The 23,548-nt window shown below is 49.0% G+C and overlaps 1 protein-coding gene across 5 annotated transcripts in view; it reads right to left on the bottom strand.

Annotated features, from left to right (window-relative positions):
* Positions 1 to 6,755: 6,755 nt before the first annotated feature.
* The window catches only part of LOC111160106 (bromodomain adjacent to zinc finger domain 2A), a 33,160-nt gene continuing 16,367 nt past the window's right edge, over positions 6,756 to 23,548 (bottom strand). For 2 of the 5 annotated variants that reach the window (XM_022522946.1, XM_022522947.1), the window contains 27 exons: positions 22,032 to 22,625; positions 21,003 to 21,188; positions 20,166 to 20,384; positions 19,230 to 19,727; positions 19,030 to 19,090; positions 17,626 to 17,734; positions 17,351 to 17,452; positions 16,982 to 17,192; positions 15,407 to 15,504; positions 14,991 to 15,056; positions 14,574 to 14,807; positions 14,173 to 14,427; positions 13,562 to 13,776; positions 13,183 to 13,257; positions 12,794 to 12,974; positions 12,638 to 12,697; positions 12,306 to 12,450; positions 10,707 to 11,368; positions 10,379 to 10,601; positions 10,118 to 10,273; positions 9,863 to 10,014; positions 9,406 to 9,695; positions 9,155 to 9,287; positions 8,899 to 9,045; positions 8,284 to 8,510; positions 8,026 to 8,169; positions 6,756 to 7,928 (listed from right to left, as the gene is read on the bottom strand). In XM_022522946.1, the coding sequence (XP_022378654.1) occupies positions 7,763 to 7,928; positions 8,026 to 8,169; positions 8,284 to 8,510; positions 8,899 to 9,045; positions 9,155 to 9,287; positions 9,406 to 9,695; positions 9,863 to 10,014; positions 10,118 to 10,273; positions 10,379 to 10,601; positions 10,707 to 11,368; positions 12,306 to 12,450; positions 12,638 to 12,697; positions 12,794 to 12,974; positions 13,183 to 13,257; positions 13,562 to 13,776; positions 14,173 to 14,427; positions 14,574 to 14,807; positions 14,991 to 15,056; positions 15,407 to 15,504; positions 16,982 to 17,192; positions 17,351 to 17,452; positions 17,626 to 17,734; positions 19,030 to 19,090; positions 19,230 to 19,727; positions 20,166 to 20,384; positions 21,003 to 21,188; positions 22,032 to 22,625 (5,609 nt within the window). In that variant the 3' untranslated portion in view covers positions 6,756 to 7,762. The remainder of the gene's footprint in view (positions 7,929 to 8,025; positions 8,170 to 8,283; positions 8,511 to 8,898; positions 9,046 to 9,154; positions 9,288 to 9,405; positions 9,696 to 9,862; positions 10,015 to 10,117; positions 10,274 to 10,378; positions 10,602 to 10,706; positions 11,369 to 12,305; positions 12,451 to 12,637; positions 12,698 to 12,793; positions 12,975 to 13,182; positions 13,258 to 13,561; positions 13,777 to 14,172; positions 14,428 to 14,573; positions 14,808 to 14,990; positions 15,057 to 15,406; positions 15,505 to 16,981; positions 17,193 to 17,350; positions 17,453 to 17,625; positions 17,735 to 19,029; positions 19,091 to 19,229; positions 19,728 to 20,165; positions 20,385 to 21,002; positions 21,189 to 22,031; positions 22,626 to 23,548) is intronic. The other 3 variants (XM_022522951.1, XM_022522948.1, XM_022522949.1) reach the window with 3 other exon arrangements.

The raw sequence follows: 23,548 nt of genomic DNA, 5'->3' as shown, positions 1-23,548 counted from the left end.
TATAGTGCCTTGAGCTTCTTCTGATCTTTATGAAAAACAGTTTTTGATGTGTTGGATTTATCTGGGGAGGCTTTAAAATTTTTTGTTATTTCTTAAAAAAAAAAAAGTGCAGTGATAGAACATTGATGAGGGAGTCCTACTGTGGGCCCTTATGTGGAGTTTAGTTATAGGCTTATTTTGGGGTGTGTGTGTGTGTGTGTGTGTGTAGGAGAATATACAGACTTTACAAGTTTTGTTTTATAAAGCTCTTAGCTCACACATCCCATCTCTTCTTTACACATTTTATGCCTTCTTTCTCTCATCCAGACTGTTCTTTTTCTCTTTTTATACAGCAGAGCCTGCCCACTTTGCCTTTTTTACAGTTTTTAATTTTGTGAATTTCTTTTTTGAATGAAATTTTGTATAGACTGTTTTGGGGGCTGGGCAAGGAACACGTAGAACACTAAGCAGGCAGTGGAAGTGGCTTTTCCTCCCTCTGCCTAGTCACATCCTGAGAGAAGAGACCAGACTTTGCCTTCAAGCAGAGCTGTGCTGTAGACTTCATTAAAGAGACACTCCCACAGTCTTTGGAAGCCATCCTTGAGCCAAATTTCGATGAAGATTAGGTCTTCCCTGGCAAGTTCCAGAAGGGTGGACTTTCTGACTTCTTACTAATTTTTCTCACCACTGAGGCCAGCACCATCTGAGGAAGTGTCTTCTCCAGCGACAGCTTTTCAGGAATCCCTGCTTTCCTGTTTCCTGGAGGATCTCCTTCCTACCCTGGGTCCTAGGGCCCCTGTCTTCCCCCTCTCACGTTGCTGTGCTCAGAGGAGCCTTTGCAGTTATGACCGCGCCGAATTCACTCAGGTTCTTTTTGGCACTGTGAAGAGCCGTTGCTTCATCTAGACCAGTGGTTCTCAGGAAGGTGGTTTTTTCCCCTAGAGGCCACTTGGAAATCTCTAGAGGCGTTTTTTTTGATGGCCTTGCTTGGGGGTGAGGGCTGTGCGCTGCTGGCATCTAGTGGCTGGCGGAGCAGCAACGATGCTGCCAACCATCCTGCAGGTGCACAGGACAGCCCCAACCCCCGCCCCCGACCCCCCAGAGAATTATTTGGCTCCAAATGTCGGTGGTGTCAAGGTTTCGAAACCTTGATATAGACAGTTTTGTTAGTCCTCTGATGCCAGAGGACTTGGTAAATTCCCATCCTAACCCTGGACGCTCAGTGCCTTTTGATACTCAGTGTAACTGGTTGAGAGAGACAGGACTGGGGTCCTGAATTTTCCCCAGGCTTTGACCTTGGATACCTCCGCATACTGCACGAGCTGTCCTAGAAATGCTTGTGCTGTGGTGCCCGTGCCACGGGTGTACGTGCACACACGCACACACACACACACAGAGCAGGGTCAAGGTGTGGGGACTGTTCTGTGTTGTGTGCTGTGCCGGGGTGGGAAGGAGTGGAGCTCTCTGTAACTGGCCAAGGCAGCCTGCTCTCCCCTGATGTGTTTGGCTCCCTTCTCCAGGGAACCAGGACGTCAAAAGTAATCTTCCTTCTTGTGGAAGGCTAACAGGGAGCTAGGACAGTAAAGGGCAATAAACCCCATCTTGTTATTTACAAGGTCAGCAATTCTTTAAAACCTGTATTTTGCTCTTGAACTCCTCCTCCTCCTTTGAGCCCTGACGCTGTGAGGGTGGAGACAGGAGGAAGCCTTCGCCCATCTCCTGGAAGCACAGTCCCCGCAGCTGTCCTCTTCCAATCACTCCCTCGTGCCCTGGCAGTCCTGCTCCCCTGCACTTCAAGGTCAGGTGCTTTTCACCAGACGGGCAGAGAGCCAAAGAGAGACAATGGAGAAACGGGTGTTGGGGAGGCTGGCTGTCAGGAGAGGAGGGAGAGGATACGGAGGGACAAGAAGCTGAGGTAGCAGTTCTTGGACGTAGAGCTCGCAGCCAGCTTCCCCCCCACTTCCACCCACCCCTGAAGTGAGAGTCCCGTGTTCCCTGCCTGTAGACTGCCCTTTTGTACAATCCTGGAGGTAGGGGAGGTGGGTACGGGTAGGGTATCAAGTGTGAAGGACAGAATTCCCACTATTCATTTTCTCATGGGCACTTCCAACCTCAGGAAGGGCTTATCCCTTGTAAAGCAGCCCTAAATCCAGTCACTTTCTAGAAGGGTGTGGCTGGGTAAGTGGCTCTTGTTTCCAAGTCTCCCGCCGGGGAAAGTATACCATAGTGACCTTGAAGAAGAAAACAAATGCAGAATCCTGTTCATTTGATTGCTAGTTTGGAGGAGCCTTGCTGGGTGGGCGGTTTAGCGGGCTGGGGGCCTCTCAGTGTGGAAATTATTGTTCATATGACGGTTGCCTCTCCTTTGCCTCCCAGAACTATTTTTTCCCTTAAACTTTTTTTCCCCCAGAACTCTTGATCCTTTTTTTTTTTTTTTTTTTTTTAATGTTCAAATGGCCAGGATTTTGCTCTGTTTTAAATAATGGAGTTAACTTTTGTGTGTTCTTCTCATGTGAATCTAACTAAGGATTCTGTTGAATGTTTCTGGTTTGGGCAGGTTAGGACATGGGACATGATGGGGAGCCTGAAGTTACATAGTAGTAGTTAATGGCACTGTAGAACTTCTTTTAATTTTTTGGGGGGGGTACGTTCATGTTTTCCCCCTAGTTGTTAGCTCATGTCTAGCAGTTAGTTGTTAACATGAGGGAGTGATTGGGGAAAGGGGAGAAAGGAATGAGGGATGCTTTTTCTCTCACGAAATAGCCTACTGGTGGCAGTAGTGCCAGGGGATGTATAGGCGGCCTGGGGCGGGGCTCTTGAGACGCTGTGCTTAGCGGTTTCTCCATTGTCTTCATGGAGCCAAGATCATACTGTCTGCACGTCACATCTCACCCCCACCCATTACAGATGCTTGTTACACTCTTAAAAAACTTTTTCTGTTTCCAGTCAAAGTATGTCAGAGTCCTTTCCTCCGATGATCTAATCGTTTCTGAGGCTCAGAGCCTGCTGTCCCGTCTCAGGTCAGTGTTCTTACTGTTCCTTCACGCTCTGAGATGATTTTCAAACCCTAGGCTGATTAGATTTTTTGGAGGAGGGTGTGGGTAGAGGGTAAGGAAGATGTGGGAATGATGATAAGGAGAGATGTTATTTTTTGACTGTTGTTAAAGAATTTGAAGAGCTGCCAAGACTGGGAAGCTTGGTAGCTCTGAAGAGGCAAGAGCCCTCGGCAGTAATACATAGGAAGAGGCGGCAGGAGGACATGACACTCCTGGAGGGTGAAGACTAGACCAGCCGCTCTTCCAGCCCTTCCTGGCTTGGGCAGCCTCAGCCCAGCTCCATTCCTCTTTCTTCACTTATTGGTCAGTGAGTTCATTCACCCTGTTGGTGCCAGCAGGACTCACTCCCTGCACACCAGGAGTACTTGAGAGGCCGAGCTGAATGGGAATGTTGCAGGGATCTCTGACGGTTTAGTCTTTAGGGATCAGGGGAGAGAAGGAATCATGGCTGCTCTGTTGCGCACGTGCTCCACCTTCCGGGAGAGCAGCAGCACTACACCCTCGAGGGAATACGTTGATCTTAACCAGTGGCAATAAACTGAGGTCAGTGATCAGGTCTAAACTTGTCCCCAGGCTCTGCTAAACCAGTGTCAGAGATGAGGGTAGGGGTTATGAAAGCCGATGTGTAAGGGCTAGGTGTTCAACTTGTGCCTGCTCACACTGAGTCCTCCTTAAACCAACTACTTGATTTCTGTTCTACCTGCCAAGCATGAGAAGAGCCCTCGTATTTACTCATCTTTCATCTCCCACTTTTAAGGAGGATCTTCCTTCAGCCACCAAGGCCGGCCTGTGAGCTGTCACCCTTCTGATCTTTGCTGACCTCAGCAGGGGTGCTCCCCACATGACCGCTCGTGAGAAAGGTGCCCTCTTGCCCATTGCCATCACTCTTTCTGCCATAGCTACTCCAAACTTGTACCAGAACTTTTGTCCTTGTGACACATCTACCTCACAATTTCACGGTTCAACAAGGGCACAGGCATCCGTTTTACCTCTTTGCTTTACTCTGTCCTTCCCTTCATGAGCAGGGGGCTAGAAAGGGTTCATGATCAAATGGAGCTTACTTTTGGTAATCTCTTATTTCTGGGGTGTCATCTTTGGGACTTTTTGCTCATTACTCCCCTGAGAAGAGTGTGAGTTCTTCAGTTAGGTCTCAAGATTAAGAGAGTTGGCCAGTGGCTGCCATATAGCTGAGAAGGTAAAGAAGGTAAAGCAAGTACCAAAGAGGGAGTCTGATTTTTATAGGGCTGGAAGCTGGGGTCCTGCACCTTATGTCATCCCTGGAGGTGGTAAGATTTCCCAGCATAAGTAAAGGAACTCCTCACGCCGTTACTGGTGCACATTTTTTGAGTGGTGAGTGCTTTCTTACATGCACTTGTCATCTTGAACAGGAAATAATTTATACTCACATTTTGTACACTTTTTATCCAGAAGCTTCTAATTTTATACTTTTTCTTGTCTATGCCAGTGGTACCTATCCTTCTATTCTTCCTTTCTGACCCTTGGTATTTTCATGTTCCTTCCCTACAACTTGGTATAGCTCCATTTTGTCTTATTTCAACTTTTGTTTTGAAATAAAACACGAAGTCTACCTCCTGGTGTTTTATCCATGGGCGGAAGGAAGTTGGGAAGTTGGTGATGGGCCCATATTTGCTACTCTGGTGTCTCACAAGGCAAGAAGTAGGCACTCTGAATGGCACTTTGCTAACGTGCCGGGAGCACTAAGACCCTGTTCCATCCACATGAGCAGAAATTCTGCCATGGATGCCTCTTGTACAGGAAGGGCCAAGTCTGTAGGTTTAGGGATAAACCTTGAAGTTTAGAAGCAATGTTTCTCTCCCTGCCAGCTATCTCCTATACCAGACAAGTCGTACTCATCCTACTACCCAGTCTTCCCCTGAGCAAGTGTGAGAACCTACGTTGAAAGTAAGATAAATACACAAAGAGTCTTTTGAATCTCTATCAAATGTGGTTTTTATTTCAACTGACAAGCACTTTTCTACAGCTGCACTTGTGGAACATCACATGGCAAAAACAGGAGTTTTTTTTCTCTAGACCTTTTTTTTTTCTTTTTTAAACCTTATTAAAAATGAGATTGGTCCTAAAAATATAGAAAGAAATAAATTTAAATTCACAAAAAACTGTACATTATCAAAAAGTCACTAAAACACCACATTTGGTTATATAAAAAGTCAAGTCCCTTTTCTTGTAAAAGGAACATGGAAACTTGTTGGTGTTGATGGTGTGGTTTCTTCCTGTTACCAGACTGATAGAGGGAGGGGAAACAAAAGGGCAGGGGGTGGGTTTTATTATTTTTTAACCTGCCTTCCCTACCAAATACTCTTATTTGTCAAGAAGAGAAAATCCACCTAGCTCAAGGGGCGGTGAAGATGAAGAAAGAAACATGAAAAATGGCCCCTTTGATCATGCCCTACCCCTACCCCCCATTAAGCCCCAACTTCTTCAGACTGAGGCTAGGACTCCACCCCACCTTAAGAGTGCCTGGTCCCTAGGGAAAAGAGATGGAGCTGGGAGAGGAACACAAAGAAGGAACATGGAGATTTCACTCCCCCGTCCACCCCACCTCCAACAATAAAATTAATCTAGTACATTTTATACCAGGGAAAACTGCCATGGGGAAAAAAGAAGAGCCCCCAACTATAACAGTTCCAAACGTTTGACTAACACAAACTTTGTTACAGCGCAGTTATTTAGATAAAATATAAATATTTATGCATAATATAAAGTCAATTCAAATATTCTTCAATCCACCTCTTAAAAGCAAAAAACAAAAAAAAACCAAAAAACAAAAAACCAAAAAAACAAAAACAAATAAAATTAAAAGTTTTGAGGTTTATCTGACAGAAAAGGCGACTTTAGAAATAGGCCATGGGAGAGAAGGGGGGCATAAAGGAATAAGAGAGGGGCTGCCCCAGGACCTCCCCACACCGCCCCCCACCCCCCTCAGTGGCTATCCAGTGCTGCCAGAAGTACAAGGAATGCTCCACCTAGCCTGGCACCCCCCCCCCCCAACCAATGGAACATTTCTTGGACGCCTCAGCTCTCTGCTTGGGCCGGCCAGCAGTCACCTCCCCAGTGCAAGTACCCGTAATCTCTGATGGGAGGGGCTCTGCTGAGCAGGAAAGCAGGGGGGCAGGGGCCCATGGCTGTAGCTGGGAGTTAGCAGCTTTCCTCTCACATGCTGGGGCTTAACTTGGGCATAGTCACATGTAGGGCAGTGGTGGACCCAGAACCCCTCTTCCCTACTCTCTTGTGCTCTGGGGGTCTCTGCTGCTGCTGGGGAAGGGTCCCGGGTATGAAGTAGGTAAGGGAAGAAAAGCACAACTAAACCCACAGAAGCTCATGGGATTAGGAAAAGATCCAGTTCTACCCCTCTCCCTACAAAAGCTTAAGACTCAAAGCCATTGAAAGGAGAGGGAGTTCCTGCTGAAAGATTGCACAGTTTGAAGAGGCTGGAACAGAAATGCCTGGGAGAGAGGAGACAGAGCCTTGTACCCAGAAAAACTGCTCCTGTGGTTTCCCAAGGACAAAAATGTGACGGTTTGAAACACTAGGGAAGGTGGGGATAAAAACAGATACCTGGGGACGCTGGATGCCATCAAACAGCACAGGGGCACAATCACAGCATCCTCCCTCCCTCCCCATCTCCCACTCCCTCACACACACTCTCCCCCCCAACAGACACACACAGACACACACAGACACACACAGACACACACACACACACACACACACACACACCTCTCTCTGAGGCCAGCTGATTGCTACCTGGCCTCCATCTTGGGAGTGCGCCCAAACTCAGCAGTAGTTGTCCCTGAGGAGTTCCCAAGAGGGAGGTTTAGGTAAGAGTGGGGAAGGAGGCTGGAAGGCCCAGGGTCCAGGGTGCCTCCCTGCCCTCTCCCCAGCTACTGAGTTTCAAAAAAAGGCTAGAAACTCAGCATGCGAGGAGTATCCAACATTACAGAGGGATAGCTATTGGCAGAAGATGAGGACAGAAAGAAAGACAGGGACTTCTGAACTTCTTTTTCCTTTGAGGGGAAAAAAGATCTGGGGGGAGAGAAAAGGGTAGAGGAACCCGTACACGAATAGTTTTACATTATTGGATGAGAGAAAATCTTAAAAGTAGGGAGAGGAGGGGAAGGAAAAATTGAGAAAGTGAGAAGCAGGGAAGGGACTGAACATGGAAGCAGCATGTTCAGGGCCCGGTGTCCGGCTCGACACACTTGGGAGTTAAGTCCACTTTACTGGCCGTCACTGCGGGTCCACACACAGTACAGAGTGTTTCTCGGTTTCACACATTCACTAGAACTATTGCTATTGTTAAATAGCCCCAGAATGCTGGGGCACGTACAGGGAAGGAGAAGAAGCTGGGAGGAGTAAGTAAGCAGGGACTTCTTTCCTCCTCATCATTTTAAATTAGGAAATAAAACAGAAAGGAAAAATTCTTTCTTTCTTTCTTTTTTTGGCTTTCAGTCCAGAAGGACCTCATCTCTGCCCCTCTTATTTGAGGAGCAAGAAGAGGAAAGGGAAAAAGGGGTATCGGTAGGGAGAAGAGGATGTAGGGCGCTGCCAAGGGTAAGGTCAAAAATCAGGCTGAGATCTCTGACTTGAGTCTGGACCCAGGGCAGCATCAGCAGGTGAGAACGGCAGGGTTTTTTGTTTGGAGGGCAGGGGGAGATGCCACGAGGTGACTCCCCACCTCCCTTGCCTCACAGATTGGCCTGCTTTCCCTGATAAAACTCCTCCCAGCGGCTCTCGAAGAAGCGGCGCATAATGTGCCCAGCCTTGCCCACTTCTGAGTCATCCTCATTGAAGGTCTGGCAGTTGTCAAAGACCAGGAGTGCATCCGCTGCAAACTCTTCTGAGCTGGTGTACCTGGGCAGAGGGGAGGCAGAGCTATGAGCTGGGGGGTGGGGCTGGGAGAGTCACAGAAGCAACCCAAGAGCCAGGAGACATGCTAATGTCTACTTACCCTCCCCGGAGCAGCCGCTCCCGCATGGTGGAAAAATCCATTGGGTTTTTGATGATGCGCCGGTACCCGCTCACCAAACGTGGGTTCACGGGCTCCAGGAATGGCCAGGCTGCGTCATGGGACTCCATCTCCATCAAGATAATCCTGTCATTAAAGGGAAAGGGATGGTTGCATCTCAGGAAGCAAATCCACTGACCCCTCTCAGCCCTTACTCTGGCAAAGGCAGAGCCAGTTGTATCCAGAATTCATTCAACTCACTCGCAAAACGTGAGATCACTGTGGTGGTTCCGCATGGAAAATCGCCGCCGCTTCGAGGGGGACAGCCCTTCTTCTGAGTACCGAGGCACTGCTGGGCTCTCTCGGCCCCTGGAGAGTACCCGGCGTCGGCGGCCATCACCCTCCGGGAAGTTCAGCTCGTAACTGTTTTTCCGCTTCTGGCTTCGTTTTGGGAAACCAGGCTTCTGAGTGAATCCTCCTTCTACCTGCTGAGGATAGGAGAAGGGTAAGATCCGTAAAAGCTGGAGATGTACTCTGCTGGCCCTCCAGATCATTACCATCCCTATCCATCTAAGCGTGACTGAGGTTTCAAAATACTTCCACGCATTGGCCAGCATGTGCATCTACTCACACAATCCAATAAGGAAGGTAAAAGGGAAAATACAATCATTCCCCCATATAGAAGTAAGTAAGGCCACAGAATTTAAGTGACTTGTCCCAAGAAGGACCAGAACCCAACATCTACCCTGGAGCTCTTTCCAAGGGGACACTGAGGCATGGTAGAAAGTGCTGCTAACTGTAGGACTGGTGACAAATGGGATGAAAAAGAAAACCTCTGACTTCCGCTTGGGAGTGAGAATAAGAAAGAAGCCTTACCTGCGCCAAACATACTGCACAGAACCAATCTCCTTCTGGGACAGCCTCCATCTTGGGCCGATGGCAGTAAATGTGGCAGCCACGGTCACATCCATCACAAAGCAGAAGAAACTCATCATTGTCACCCTTCCGGCAGACGAGACAGGTCTAGGCCAAGGGTATAGGAGGCAAGGTGAGCCCTCAAGCCTCTGTGACCCCACTCCCCCCGCGAGCTGGCTGCCCTCTCAGCCTTCCCAGGCTCTCCCCGTCCTCTTACCACTTTGTTGACCGACTTCTCCCAGGCAATGGACCTCTCCAGCTGGCCTAGGCACAAGCACACCTGCGCTGCACTCCGGCACCGCTCAAGCGTCTGGCGCCAGGCCCGAATTCGAGGAGTGATCTCATAGGATCTGGGCGGGGGCCGGGGTGGGGGGATGATGGAGAGAAAAATGGTGATCTTTGGATGAGGAGCAGGATCCATTAAATGTATCCCTTCTCCCCAAGACCAAGAATGGGGGTGGTGCTCACATCTCTGTAGTGGTGCACTGGGGGGCACCACTGGGCGTGCTGAGCAAGGCCTTCTCCAGCACGACCTCATGAGCTGGCCAGAGGGGCTCCCGCAGATACCGCCGCTCCACATTCTGCTCCAGAGCAGCCAGGCGCATCACGGCCAGGTCCAGCGGGTTGGTGCTTTTACGCTGGGGTGCCAGTCCTTCCCTACCTCGACCTCGCCAGGTGATATCCTCCTGGGAGTCAGGCAGATGCTCACAGTAGGCCAAGTCTTCACGAGTAGAGTCTGGGCTGGGACATGTCCAGCCCTACAGGTGGGAGAGAGGAATAAAACTCATTGTAAAGGAAAAAAGGAAAAAAACCTAGCGTCACAAGAGGCCACTAATGAAGTGGGGACCCAGGGTTTTTCTTAACTGAGTACAAGAGATGACTGTCTCCCCCAACTACTTCCTACCCAGTGCCAATCCCAGTGTACCCGAATCTGCAGATCAGAGAGGATAACCCGTTGTTCCAGCTCCTCTACCCACTGAAGCACAGCCAGGTCTGTCTCATAGGTCTTCTCTTTGGGGGACCAGCTCATAATCCCCTCCTGAAAGGCAGGTAGCTGACTAGGCTCAAAGATGGGGTCTGAGAACACAGAAGGCAGAGGGAAAGGCCCATCAATGAGACAGCAGCAGTTATTTTACCCCTGGGCTCTTTAACTCAGGCAGGGTCAAAGTGCTTATCTTACCAGTGGAAGGCCGTAGGCAGACTTCCTGTAAGAAGTCCCTGTGCTTGTTGAGGTGTTTGTGAAGTGCCTTTTCTCGGATGCCTCGGGGGTGCAGGGCCTTGAGGGTAGCATCCAGGGTCTCAGGATCTTGGATGCACCACCAGCCAGAGCACATCTCTGTGAAGAGTTCACACATGTGGGGTGGGGAGTGGGCAACAGCTATGAATCCCATGGCCTGTATCTGTTGCCACTCTTACCCCATGCCTCCTCAAGGGCACTCACCAGGGGGGACAGGCTGGGCTGTCAGCTGGGTTAGATAACGCTGTTCCATCTGTTTGAAGAACTTACTGGGGGGTCTCCCTCTCCGTTTTGGCTGTCCTGCCCCTGTGAGACTCTGTGATGTGCCCCCAGGGTCTCCTGTTCGCCTCTTAGAGGCCATCCCAGGCAAGGGGGTAGAAGAGAGCTGTACTGGAGAACAGGGGTTGGCCGCACTGGGTCGACTCATCTGTGAGATGAAACACAAGACGAGGGCATTTGCGGGATTTTTCACAGGCAGTGGAGCCTGTGCCAAGATGAAGTCCATTGCATCCGAAGACTTCTGGCTACTTACTGGCTTGGAGGAGGCAGGTTGCTGAGGGGAGAGAGTAGGCTGGTCCTCAGAAACTGCTGGGGGTGGTGTAGGGGCAGCATTGCAAGGCATCTGGGCTAAACTAAACCAGGGAGCTTGAGAATCAGGGATGGGCTCTGCCTCATTAGGCTCTGGCTCCTCCAAGGGCTGTGATGGGGTTGGGTCCAGTTTTCCAGGGCTGCTGTCAGGTGTGAGGACTGAGCTGCTCAGCAGGGAGCCATGGCTCTGAGTCTGGCTCAGCCAAGACAGGAAAGCTGACTGGCTAAGGTCATGCTGGCTCTGACCCAGGGACAAGTGGGAGCCTTCTGGCTCCAGAAACCCATTTTGGGGCTGAGGATGAAGCTGAAGCTGGGGTTGAGGCTGGAGCTGGGGCTGAGCCTGAAGTTGAGGACGGGGCTGAATCTCAGGCTGAAGCTGGGCACTGGGCTGTTCAGAACCCTGGCCCTGGCCAGGGGATTTCAGGTGCCTAGGTTGCAGAGACCCAGGCTTAGTTTTCCGAGGTCGGCCTCGGGCCCGGGCAGGAGTACTGGCAGAGGTTCCGGAGCCACCTAACTCCTTCTTCAGGGAGAAGGGGGCTGGGCTGGGTGCTGGATGGGCTGTCACTTTTAAGGAGTCCGTTTCCTGTTTAATCACATCCTCAGGAACTGTAAAAAGAAGTGAAGGGTTTGAAATATACACAGATACAAGGGGAAGGAAAGAGGATGTACAAATGTAGGATATACATTTTCTTTTTCTCTTGGACTTAAACCCCCCTTTTGAGATTCAATCGAGAACAGAATTGTCCCACTGAACAAAGCATCAGGGAAAGAAACACTATTCTCCTAAGTAATCAGAAGCAGCAGCATAATCATATGCTAACGTTTAGTAAGAACCAGATAGGGGCGCCTGGGTGGCTCAGTGGGTTGAGCTCTGCCTTCAGTTCAGGTCATGATCTCAGGGTCCTGGGATGGAGCCCTGCATCAGGCTCTCTGCTCAGCGGGGAGCCTGCCTCCCCACCCCCCTCTGCCTGCCTCTCTGCCTTCTTGTGATCTCTCTGTCATAAATAAATTTTTAAAAAACGTAAAAAAAAAAAAAAAAAAAAGAACCAGATAGATGGTGCGCCTGGGTGGCTCAGTCATTAAGCGTCTGTCTTCAGCTCAGGTCATGATCCCAGGGTCCTGGGATCCAGCCCTGCATCGGAGTCCCTGCTCAGTGGGAAGCCTGCTTCTCCCTCTTCAGCTACCCCTGCTTGTGTTCCTGCTCTCACTTGTCTCTTTCTCTGTGTCAAATAAATAAATAAAATCTTTAGGGAAAAAAAAAAAAGAATCAGATAGATGTTAAACATTATCCTAAGAGTATTAACTCATTCTAATCCTCTCAACAGCCCAATGAGGTAGACCCACTATTATCATCCCCATTGTATAAATGAAGAGACTGAAGCATACAGCAGGTAGGTGGGAAGTCTCACCCTAGAGTCTGTTCTGTTAACCACAATGCTACATTGATTCTCATAAAATGAAAGAAACCCAAAAAGACTAGACAGAGAAAAAGGAACTGGTTAATTCTGACAGGACTCAATTCAGGCTCCCATGAAACACCTACCTAAGCTCTCCTCTGCTCCTTCCACAAAGATACCAGCCAAATAGGGCAACACCCAGTAGCGGCGTCTGTAGCGGTCCTGACCCAAGGAGACTGCCCGAAGCATCTGGGATGAGTGAAGTAGCTTTTTTCGAAAGAAGAGCTGACGCTGAGTAGGCAGTGGAAAGAGGAGTAAAAAACACATTTCCAAGGAGTGACTCCGTCCAGTATATGGGGGTTGGGTAATGGCTCTCAGCTTCCCTATAAAATTGGTATCATCTGGGGCCCAACTCACAAGGTGATAAATTCTCTCCCAGCCCACATCTCTACCTCCTGGGAGGTTAGAAGCACAGTACCTTGCTCAGTTTTTCTATCTGGCGCTCTAGCTCTGGGATGCTTGATGCTACGGCATCAACCTGGAGAATAAACAAATGAACAATGAAAGAGAATTATTTGATTCAAGAAAGAGAACCGATTTCCAACTCCCACTGTCCTCAGTGTGGGGCTAGTACCTCTCCATCTCTTCGACCCCTACGGCCATGGACAGTTGCTACAGTCTCTTCCTCGTCGTCTTCTTCCATACCACTGGTCTCCTCCATGATGCGAGAGCTACGCCTCCGCCCCAGGCCCTCCTCTGGCCCTTGCATCTCTACCTCAGGCCGCCCAGTTCGCTTGGCCAGAGCAGTTTTTAGTCTTAAAACAGATGAAGGGGAAAACTGGTGAGGAACAGGAGAGATTGCCCCAAGAGGAGCACCTGGAATCTAAACCATCCTGAGCCCTGGGGTAAGGTCCCAACTCAGTGGGGAGGCTACAGGCATCTGTTCCAGGTGCAAGCTCTGGCTATATTTCACCCTTTCTGCCTTCTCTCCTCTCTAGGCCCTACCCTCTGTCCCATTCCTACCTCCGGAGCCGGCCTTCAACAATCCACTTGTTTTTCCTGTAGCTGGACATACTCTCCAGAGTCTTGTCGATCTCACTGCAGAGGAACAGGTTATGAGATTTTGAGGAAGAAGTGGTAGCACAAACAAAAAAGAAGGGAGGCTCAAGGGTAAAGGGGCTGCAGCCGAATGGTACTTTCATTCTAGGGCCGAGGCTGGATAAATGGCAGAGGAAGGCTTAGATTCTCCCCAGGAAAGTACTAAGATCCAGTTCCCAAGTCGATCTAGCATCTCCAGAGCACGGCAGTGCACACACATCACCGCCAGGACTTCTGGATGGCTAAACCCTTCTCCCTCCCATTCTGCCCAAGGCATACAGTAACCGTCACCCCAGACTCTCACTTGAAGATGAGGGTCGAGCCATTGAGCTCATGCACAAGGAAGGCCAAGACAGCAGCTTTCTGTTGCGGGGGCTGGGCCTGAAAAGGCTGGGTGCGCAGGCTGTCACAGAGGGCAGGCTCCACTCCATATGCCATGAGGAAGCAGCGCAGGATTTCAGACACATTGTCTCTTGTCAGTGGGATCTCGGACACCTTCTCCCCCAAGATCTTTAAGGACTGTTTGGAGGAGAGCAGAATGGAAGTTAGGAGAAAAAGTGGAACAACACAGGCTGGGTGAATCTGGAACAAGAAAATACACTAGGAGAGACTATGGGTGAAAAGAGAAAAGAATGAAAAGTGCTAACACATTATGAGAAAAGACAAAGGGACGGTACAAAAGAAAAGGAGTAAAATAAAGGAAAATGAACAAAATAAGCAGAAAGTCAGGAAGAAAAACAAAAGGGAAAAAATATAAGGAAAACAGAAATAGGAAGAAACCAGATCTCCTTTCACTTGTCCTGATCAGTTCAGGGAAAGACTTTTATGTTTATGTGTTTAACTTAGAGAGAAAGCACACCTGAGACACAGCCCCAGATCCCAGGCACTCCCAACCCGCCTGGGGAAGGCCCTCACCTGACAGTAAGAGGGCAGGCCGGGATCATAGAGCGCAGCCTTCAGAAGCCGCACCAGCAGATCCTGCACCTCACCCAGGCTGTCGCCTTGACACAGGAGTCCCTCCTGCAGGACCCCCAGGCTGGGTACATCTTTGGCAGGGTCAAAGCCTAGCACCTTGCCAAAGCTGTGCAGGAATTCCACGATGGTCAAGCAGTCTGAGAAGGCCCCACTGGGCAGGATCAGACCAGGGATGCGGGAGAAGTCAGGTAGGGGCTGTAAGAATGAAAGTGGTAGGGCTGTCAGACACACCCGAAGACAACCGTTTGGGTATCTAGGAGGTTCTTCTTTTAGTGGCAATATCTTCGTAACTGGCCCTCCAGGACCCAGGGACCCAGGACCTGTTACTCTCCCCTTACTACCTGGTGATCAGTCAGACACATGTCCTCCGTGGGCTTCTTCATCTCCTCCAAGATCATCTGTTGCCTCTGCCGCTCCTCCAATCGCCTCTGCATGGCCAGCGTTTTATCAGCTTTACAGGCTGACTTGCCTTTGGCCACTTCCTCCTTTTCCTTGATTTTTACTTTCTCCTTCTTCTCCCTTTTCACTTTTTCCTTCAGTTTTTCCTGCTTTGTCTTTACCTTCTCCTTCTCAGCCTACTCACCCAAAGGAGAGAGGGATGAAACATTCCATAAAGATTCCAGTCACCACCCTTCCCTGGTCCCCCTCCTCCCACCTGGGAGCCCAAAAGCGTGGCTATAAAACAAGACCAACTCACACATGTCTTGCAAAATCAGTTTGGTGACTTCAAAGTTATACTTGTGTGAACATGCACCTACCTTGGATTTCTTCTTAGCTTCCTTCTGCTTTAAGCTCTTGGTCTCTTGTTTCCGCTTGTTTCTGGCCTGTAAACCATAAGGGAAGTCATTTCTCCTCAAACTCTGAAAGCATCTCTGCTTGGGCTAGGATTAAAAAACAGACAAGGGTGCTGGGGAGGAGAGGTGAGAGATGGGATGAGGGGTTGGCAATGGATCAATTCTCTCACCCTGGAGATGCCCACATGATTCTTGAACAAGCCCAATTCTCTAAATCAAACCCATCCCCCCCCAATTCCAGGTAATGAAGAAGGTACGCTGCCACATGGGGGGGAGGTGGGGAGATGGGAAGGTGGCAAATGTGTGAGAAGGAAGAAGAGATGACAAAGCCAACGGTAGGAAAAGTTAACCCGCTGTATAATCTCTCTGATGTCCCTCACCTGCCCTTGGATAGTAGACTGACATTCTCCTCGTACCTTCTGCTTCATCTTCTTCTTGATTTTACTCATCTTTGCTTTATCCTCCTCATTCAGTGTTTCTGTGAGGGCAGAAAGAAAAATGAAGAGTAAGGCAGACTGATCGCCGGCATTCAGAGCAGCACACGCCTGTCACAAAGCTGACTTTCCTAAGCAGCTCCCTGAAGAATCTAGTTTCGTTTTTTGGTATACATAATAAAATGTTGGGGAGAAAAATGTTGAAGAGACACCTGCTGTGGGGTAGCACAAAGAACTCAAAAATCTCCTGCCCAGAAGTCCCAGCCCCTGGAACAGATTAGACTCCTTTAGAAGGGCTCTTAGAGGACACAATGGCAGAACAGCCTTGTAACCTGTCTCTCTCCCAGGCTACCCAGCAGAGGGAGCAACCCACAGACTGATTTCAGAGCAAACTGCCAGGGAAAAAGGGTGGTCTCCAAAGTTGAAAGCACCAATTAAAAAGAATGTGCCAGAAAGAAAGAGCTCAAATAATGGACACCTCAGTAGAATCGGATGAACACTGACATTGTTTATGCTCAGCTCTTATGCCTTGCTCTACCAAAAAATATAAAAGTTTCTCTGCTTTTCGAAAATAATAGTGTTTTAGAATTGATGTTTTTGATAGGATAGTACTTATTCTATTCTGGCATGGACACACCACCACCACCATGTCCATAGAGCAACCCTCTAAATTAGATAGATACTATCTACAGATAACCCAGCATAGGCTTCTAGTAAAGTATAAATGCCTTGCTCCAGGTCATATGGTCAGAATGTGGCAGAGCTGGAACTCTGAGCTGGAACTCAGAATAGGAATCAGAAGATTCTGAATAGGAGTCAGAAGATGCCAAGTTTTTTCAAATTCTTTCACTATGTAAGGGTAAATGTAATATTTGCTGAAAAATTACACATTTACTACCTGTCTACCCAGTAAAACGGCGTCAATTATCTTTGGATTCAGATGTGAATTCTGAACCTCCATGATGGTAGCAATGAGTATGGTCAAAGTGCACAACCCAAGCCAATAAGCCAAGTTGCTGAAAGATGATAGGAAAGGACATGGAAGCCCTCTCTTCTCCTATCAACATCTGGGGACCTCCCAAGGCTCCACCAGTTAGAGCAATTTAAGGAAACAAGTTGTTGAAGTACCACAAAAATGCTGGGAGGGTGGTACTGCTTTCTAAAGAGGGGAAGGTGATTCAGATTCATTCTGTCCAGATAATTAATGTCAGTCATGTTCGTGGGAAACCAAGGCATTAGTAGTTCCTCAACATTTCCAAAACTTCAGGGGGCATCCAGGTGGCTCAGTGGGTTAAGCATCTGCCTTTAGCTCAGGTTATGATCTCAGGGTCCTGGAATCAGGCGGGGATTTGGGCTCCCTGCTCAGTGGGGAGTATGCTTCTCCCTTTCCCTCTCCCTCTGCTCATGTTCTCTCACTCTAATAAATAAATAAAATCTTAAAAAAAAAAAGTAAAAAATAAAACCACATTTCCAATACTTCACAGAGCAAGCAGAATCCTAAAATAAGAGACGTCGGTGTACCTTGGGCCTCCAGTTTCTTTAGGAGGCGGTTATCTGTCTTATTCAGCAGCTCAGCAATTTTGACCTTGGGTGGCCGACCTCGTCCCCGTTTCACCTTGGGGACTTCCTTAGTCTTGGCCTTCTCAGTATTTCGAGGTCGGCCCCGTTTCCCGGTAATTGCCTGAATCCTGGATGGGATCTCCTCTGCTGAAAGCTGTACCCACTGCAAGCCCTAAGGTAACGAAGAAGACTATTACAACGTGAGGGTGCAAGGCACCATAGCCTCTTAATCATTCAATGTCCCAGAACCTCCAAACCGCACAAGAAGCTACAGCCTCCCCACCAACTCTTTCTCAGAAACAAAAGTGTATTTAACCCTGGGATGTGCACCTCTGGCGTGTCTCTCTCTTCAAAGAAATCTCCAACAGGCATACGGGGACTGAAACTGAAGTGCTCACGACGGACATTGTGTACCACGTTGCGGCTCAGGTACTAAAAGGAGGAGGCAAAGTGGCATTGATTGATGAAGTCACAGCCCTATCATGCCTTTGTCCAACAAGAGCACAAACAGAACAGCCCAAAGAGCAGAAAATGGCAGCCTGTTGCCACTGGGCCCAAGAAAGGTGTCTGTGTTTCCGTTAAGATGCCCACGAAAGCTACATTACCTTGATCACTTCTGGAAACTGTTTCATCCTCTTCCCACAGGGACCATAATACCATGTCTCCCCCTGCCATCGGTGGCTGCCCTTCTTGATGCGCACCTCTCTCCGCCACCTGCCAAAGAAGCACACGGGCCCTGCCGCCAGGTCACACCCCTACCCATGGTCAAGCCAACCCAGGAGCTAAGCCCACAAGATGACCCTCCCAGAATCTATCTACTAGAACTGCATGTAGATGCAAACACAGCATGAGACACAAGCTTGGCTGGAAGGCAGGCAGGAGCTCTACAAATCCCTCAGGGCCTGGGGAGGGGGAGCAATACATAAAAATGCACAGGCCAGAAAGACCTTCACCCTGCCTTTACAGTCAGTGTGATGAGCAGCCAGGAACCCCATCCCTGATGCCATTCAAGGCAATAGCTGGGTTTCCAGTGATGAGGATGAAGGCGATGAAGACTTGAGGAAATAAAAGCAGAAAAGACAGAGGGTGGGGACGCAAGCAGAAGAGTAAACTTGCTGCTGACTCCATAAAATGACTTTGTAGGCCAAGGTTTAGTAAGGAACTCTGAGAACTCTGTTCTGAGAAACAGATTATTCTAAGACTAAGCCTTATCTTTCTCTCAAAACGTTAAGCAGAACTCAGACTTGGTGACCACAAGTAGCCTAGAAGGGTGGGGGTGGGGACAATCAGGAAGGCAGTCATATTCTTAGGAGGCTCTTGGTGTCAACTGGCTTGCTCATTCTGGTCACATACTATTCCTGTCCTTACCTCTCCAAAGAGCATTAAAAAAAAAAGGAAAAAGAAAAGAAAAGAAAAAAAAAATCCCAATTCATCAGGACTGAGCCACCCCGCAACTCACTACTATCCCTTCTCTAAGCATATAAAACAAGTCAGCTAATTTGGATATCTGAGCTCTAGGGTGACCAGCTGGGTTTGGAAAAGATAACAGCTACAGCCCCTGGAGCAAGAATCCGAGTGGCCACAAGATGAGGAAAGAATAGGTGAGGGGAGGCAGATCCTGGGAGAAGGAGGAAAGCCTAAGGACCTCAGGCGTTATCATTGCAGATAACTGTCCTTTAATCCATTCTTGCCTAGCCCATTCCTCTCCATCTCTTGTGAGATGACCTCTCTTCCCTTCTTCCTAGAGTCATTCATTAAATTTGTCAAGGTCAGGGGCGCCTGGGTGGCTCAGTGGGTTAAGCCTCTGCCTTCGGCTCAGGTCATGATCCCGGGGTCCTGGGATCGAGCCCCGCATCGGGCTCTCTGCTCAGCGGGGAGCCTGCTTCCTCCTCTCTCTCTGCCTGCCTCTCTGCCTGCTTGTGATCTCTATCTGTCAAATAAATAAATAAAATCTTAAAAAAAAAAAAAATCTGTCAAGGTCAATGTATGTAGCAAACTAGAGCATTTACCCATGTTGGAGGGGAAGACGAACTTCTTCTGGGGTAGCAATACGTCTCCTCAGGACATCACCTTGGGAGGAAGAGAGGGGATACCCAACTTAAGAATTCAAGCAAAAGTGAAACAGGCCACCAGTGAAGGGCTAAATGCCACACAGGACAGAAACTTTTCTTTAAACCGGCTAGGAATGGAACAGAATCTGGACACTCACCATTACCAGAAGTAGTGACTCCTTCTCCAGTGATCTCTTCCAGGTCAGTGGTGGTTTCAGGGAAGGTGCTGACATCCTTATCTGCTGAGGAGGCTGCTGGGAGGACAGATACTGGGGAAACTGCAGGGGACACTTTTGGGGAGGTCACTGGGGAGCCTGTCAAGGAGACTTCTGAGGAGACTGGTGGGAGAGCTGCTGAGGAAGTTGGAGAGACAGCTGGGAAGGCTGCTGGGGAGATAACTGGGGAAATTTCCGAGACTGCTGGAGAAACCGCTGGGGAGACTTCTGGAGAGATTTCCAGGGAGGCTGCTGGCGAAACTGCCAGGGAGATTGCTGGGGAGGCTGTTGGCGGGACTGCTGGTGAAGTTGATGGATGGAGCTGAATAGTGGATGACTGGTCAGAGGCTGGCTGGGTCAGAGGTGGTGGGAAGTCTGAAGCCTGAGTCTCCATTTCTTCCTGTTCTGCATCACTACCATTATTCAGGTCAAAGCTATTATCTAGAATCCAAAGGGACAAGATAGGTAAGGAAAAATGGTGTCCTACAGAGCAAGAGAATCTACTCAGTCAACCTGGACTAAGCTGAACAGAGTTACTTAGAGGGCTTTTCCCTAGGGTGGAAAACATGAAAGTAGCCTCTGGCTGTCCTCCCCAGCCATTCATGAAGGTTAAAGGGTAAAACTGCTAGTTCACTGTGTGAAGTACCTTTTACCTGGAGCCAGTAAGGCCTTTGACCTCCTTTTTCCTGCAAACTCCAAGTCCCACAAGTTCTGGGCACAGGGCAGACAAGTCAGAGTGAGCAGCCTGTGCCTTTTTTAGTCCCACAATAGCCCCCTCAGTTGCCAGTAAGACGCCCACCCCTAATACCCTAACTATGGAACTGGTTCTCTCACCTTTTCTCAGGCCAAAGACTTTCTATCCTACCTCTCTTCACTTACCTTGCAGGACAGACTCTCCAAGGACAGGTGGAGAGGTTGGGCTGGCAAAGATAGAGGCTGATGTCTGACTGTCATCTGCCAGGAGACTGAAGGCAGTGGCATTATTGAGGGAAGGGCAATCAAGGGCAGAAATCACAGGGCTGTCCTCAAGAGGCAGCTTGTCCTCCGCACCCATCAGCTCCGTGTCATCTATACCATAGAGTCCTCCACTCACTGGCTCTTCAGGAGGTGGAAAAATCAGAAAACAAGATTTAAGAAATACTGGTCTCACTATATCCCAACTCTAGTTAGTCCTCGTTGTGTGGAGGGGTTCTTTCTAATGTTAAATTAAGGAAATCTTACAGCTTTCTCCCTGAAACAGTGAAGTGACCAGGCTATAGGGATTGTAAAAGCTTAAAGCAGAAATGAAGGGAAAAACATTGGCTCTATAACAACCCACAGACCAACACAAAATTCTAACATCCATCATAAAACAGGCCTTTCTTATTATTTCAGTGGGGTAAAAGGTAATTGTTCACTGGCAACAGTTAGTGAGATAGTTAGAACCCAAACAGCCCAACTGTGTGGTAGTAAGTCCTTATCCAGTGAATTATTACAGCCCAGGGCTCCTGGCCAAAAGGAACATTGGGAGAAAACCTGGGAAATGAACCAATTCAGCTCAGAGTGCAGTTGGCCTAGTCAGCCAGTGGGATGAAACTGTAGTTGGCCACAGGATTATCTGGAGGCTCCAATGCCCCGAATTCCTCAATACTTCCCTGGTTTATTATCCCTTCTAGGTGATAGAAGCTGGCTACCTTTTGCATGGACAAATTGAAGGGAGCCAGCTTCTAAGCCTACCTGGTGCCAGGGGGTTGAAGGGCTCCAGAGAGACTTCACTGAGGATTGGAGTGTCTTCCAGTTGATCAGGAAGATGTGAAGGATCATCTAAGCAGCTCACTGTGGGGTCAGGGACCAAGACTGAGACCTCTTGGTGTAATGATTCCACAGAAGGGACAGAGCCATTGTAGCCACATATCTTCAGTTCTAGGAAATCCCAGAAAAGAGCAAAAAAGTCATAATCAGTGCCTTCAACTGGTTCATTCAGCTACAGTAGGCAGTCAGTCTTTGCTAGTGGGATGTTCATTCTTCAGTAAGTCTAAGTACCAGTCCTATGTCGGGTTCCAATCATACCAAAATACTCTAGTGAGCAATACAATAAAATCCTATAGCCGGCAAAGAGAGGGGAAAGGAGAGCAGGGTCTGAGACAAGAACCGCATCATGTTCTTAGGTACTTCCCCTATCCAGGGGGAACAGGTGGTAAACAGAGAAATTATCCTGTAATTTTATAACCATTTATCTATTTTGAGGGAAAAGAGGAGAGGGACTGTCACACGTACCAATGCTAACAACAACCACAACAATAGGAAACCGATAGACAAGCAATGGTATGTTCTGCCTGCTCCCTTCCCTTCTTCAGGTGCCAATCACTACTAGGGCTCAGCCCGCTTTAGCAGCCCAGTCTGGCCTTGCCATAGTGAAGTCCAATTGGCTTCAATGCCCTCTGCTAATGCCCCAACCCCTTCCACTATTTTAGAAGAAGCCCCTCTCTATGCAGGGTGTCTGTTGAGGCTGCTTCAGGCTCGCCCACCTGCCCTCTCCAGGCCAGCAGCTCTGCATGAGCTTGAAATAATTTGCACTCCCACTTGCGAGCTGGTGCTGCTGCCACAGAAACACCAGCCACTTGGCTCTGCTAATCACCAACATGCAAATCAGCCTCCACTGCAGAGAGCTGAAAGACAAGTTTTCCTCACCTCAAAAAGCCACTGCCCCCCACAGCCCCATTTTTCCTCTCCCAGCCTGGCTCACAGACCCATAGTTATACCTACCTGGCTGCTCTTCTTCCAGCTCCAGGCTGCCTACCAAGCCAGTGCCATTCTCTGCCACAACTGATGTCAGTTCCTTTTCTGCCACCTCATCAGGATGGATACCACTGCCTACCTCCTGGGAGGGTGCAAAGGTCTGGATGCTGGATCCCAACATAGGAGAAGTCTGTGGGGAGGTGAAAAAACTAGGGGGTCCATTGGGCATCACCTCAAAATTCTGGTCAGGAAAGGAATCATACAGTTCCTGTGAATCGAAGTTAAGCCCCATGGGACTCTGGGTACCGTTGGCCCAGAACTCTTGGCTCCCAGCCCGAAGGTTAGTGTTGTGACTTGGGGATGAAGGTTGCCGGCTGCCCCCAAGGATGCCGTTGAGTGGATATTGTCCCCCCGAGAACTGGGAGAGAAGGGGTGGGTCCTTGAGGTTGTTGCCAGGATTGGCAGATGGGTACTGTGAGTAGTTCCAGAGACAGTCGTAGGCCACGCTGGGGTGATGGAGGTGTGAGGTGCTGGAGGAGTGGGGAGCAGAATTCAAAATCCCTGAAGTAGTAGTGTGAGATACAGTAGATAAGCCATTAACATTCACATCCCCATTCAAACCTGGCAGAGAAAGAGGGAAAAGGGTCAGCTACAGATATGTACACAAGAAACTCTACCATTTCTACCAAAAGAACAACACTGACTAGAAAAAGGGAAGGTGAAGGGGAGGGGGATTCCCCCTCTGCTATATTTATAGCTTTTCAGTCTCCAGAGAACACCAAACCCAGATGCTCCTGGATGTAAGCTTAGCAACTGCTTCTGAGGCTGTTGAGTAGGGGGCTGGGGAGCTCTCCTGGCCTACCACAGGAGCGACCAGCGGAGTGCTGGCTGCTGCTGATGGTCAGGGCTTTTTATTTTTTTAAATGAAGCTGCTTGCAGACTCCCTATAGTGACTTGCATTCTTCTCCACCCTCATTCCCTAGAGGAATTCTTCCCTTGGAGTGGCATGACTGAATTCTCCAGGCCCCCCCTTACCCCAGAGCCCATCTGGCCCCGCAGTGGCACCAGAAGGGACAGCCTCCACCTCACTGGCACATGCAGATCCAGCACTTTGTGCTGGGCTAAGAATAGAATCTGCAGTCACCACAGCGGCAAGATCCCAACTCAGAAGGCTGGGCTTGGCCCCTCTGCATAGAAACTGGAGGGTAATATTGCAAGGGGAAAATGACTGCATGATCAGTACTACAGACTTCAGTTCTCAACACCAATGGTAACCTCTGGACTGGAGGACAATTCAAATAAAAGGAACTAAGATACAAAAGAAACTGATGTGGAGGGGGTCCTCAGTGAAATAAAGGTGCTTCTATCTGCAACCCCCTTAGGGAGAACAGAAGGGAGAGGTGGTTAAGGATAAGCCTATGGCAGTATTTTTCTGCCAGAGGGAAAGTGGGAAGCATTTGGGCTTCTCTCTGCTTCCAAACAAAGTACCTGAAATCCAGGCAAGATTAGAGAAGTACTTGGCAGAACTATGTACAGAGCAACTG

The sequence above is a fragment of the Enhydra lutris genome, unplaced genomic scaffold (assembly GCF_002288905.1).
Source record: "Enhydra lutris kenyoni isolate GAN:26980312 unplaced genomic scaffold, ASM228890v2 scaffoldscaffold74, whole genome shotgun sequence".
Taxonomy (NCBI): Eukaryota; Metazoa; Chordata; class Mammalia; order Carnivora; family Mustelidae; genus Enhydra; species Enhydra lutris.
This window is presented reverse-complemented; position numbering and strand designations above follow the sequence as displayed.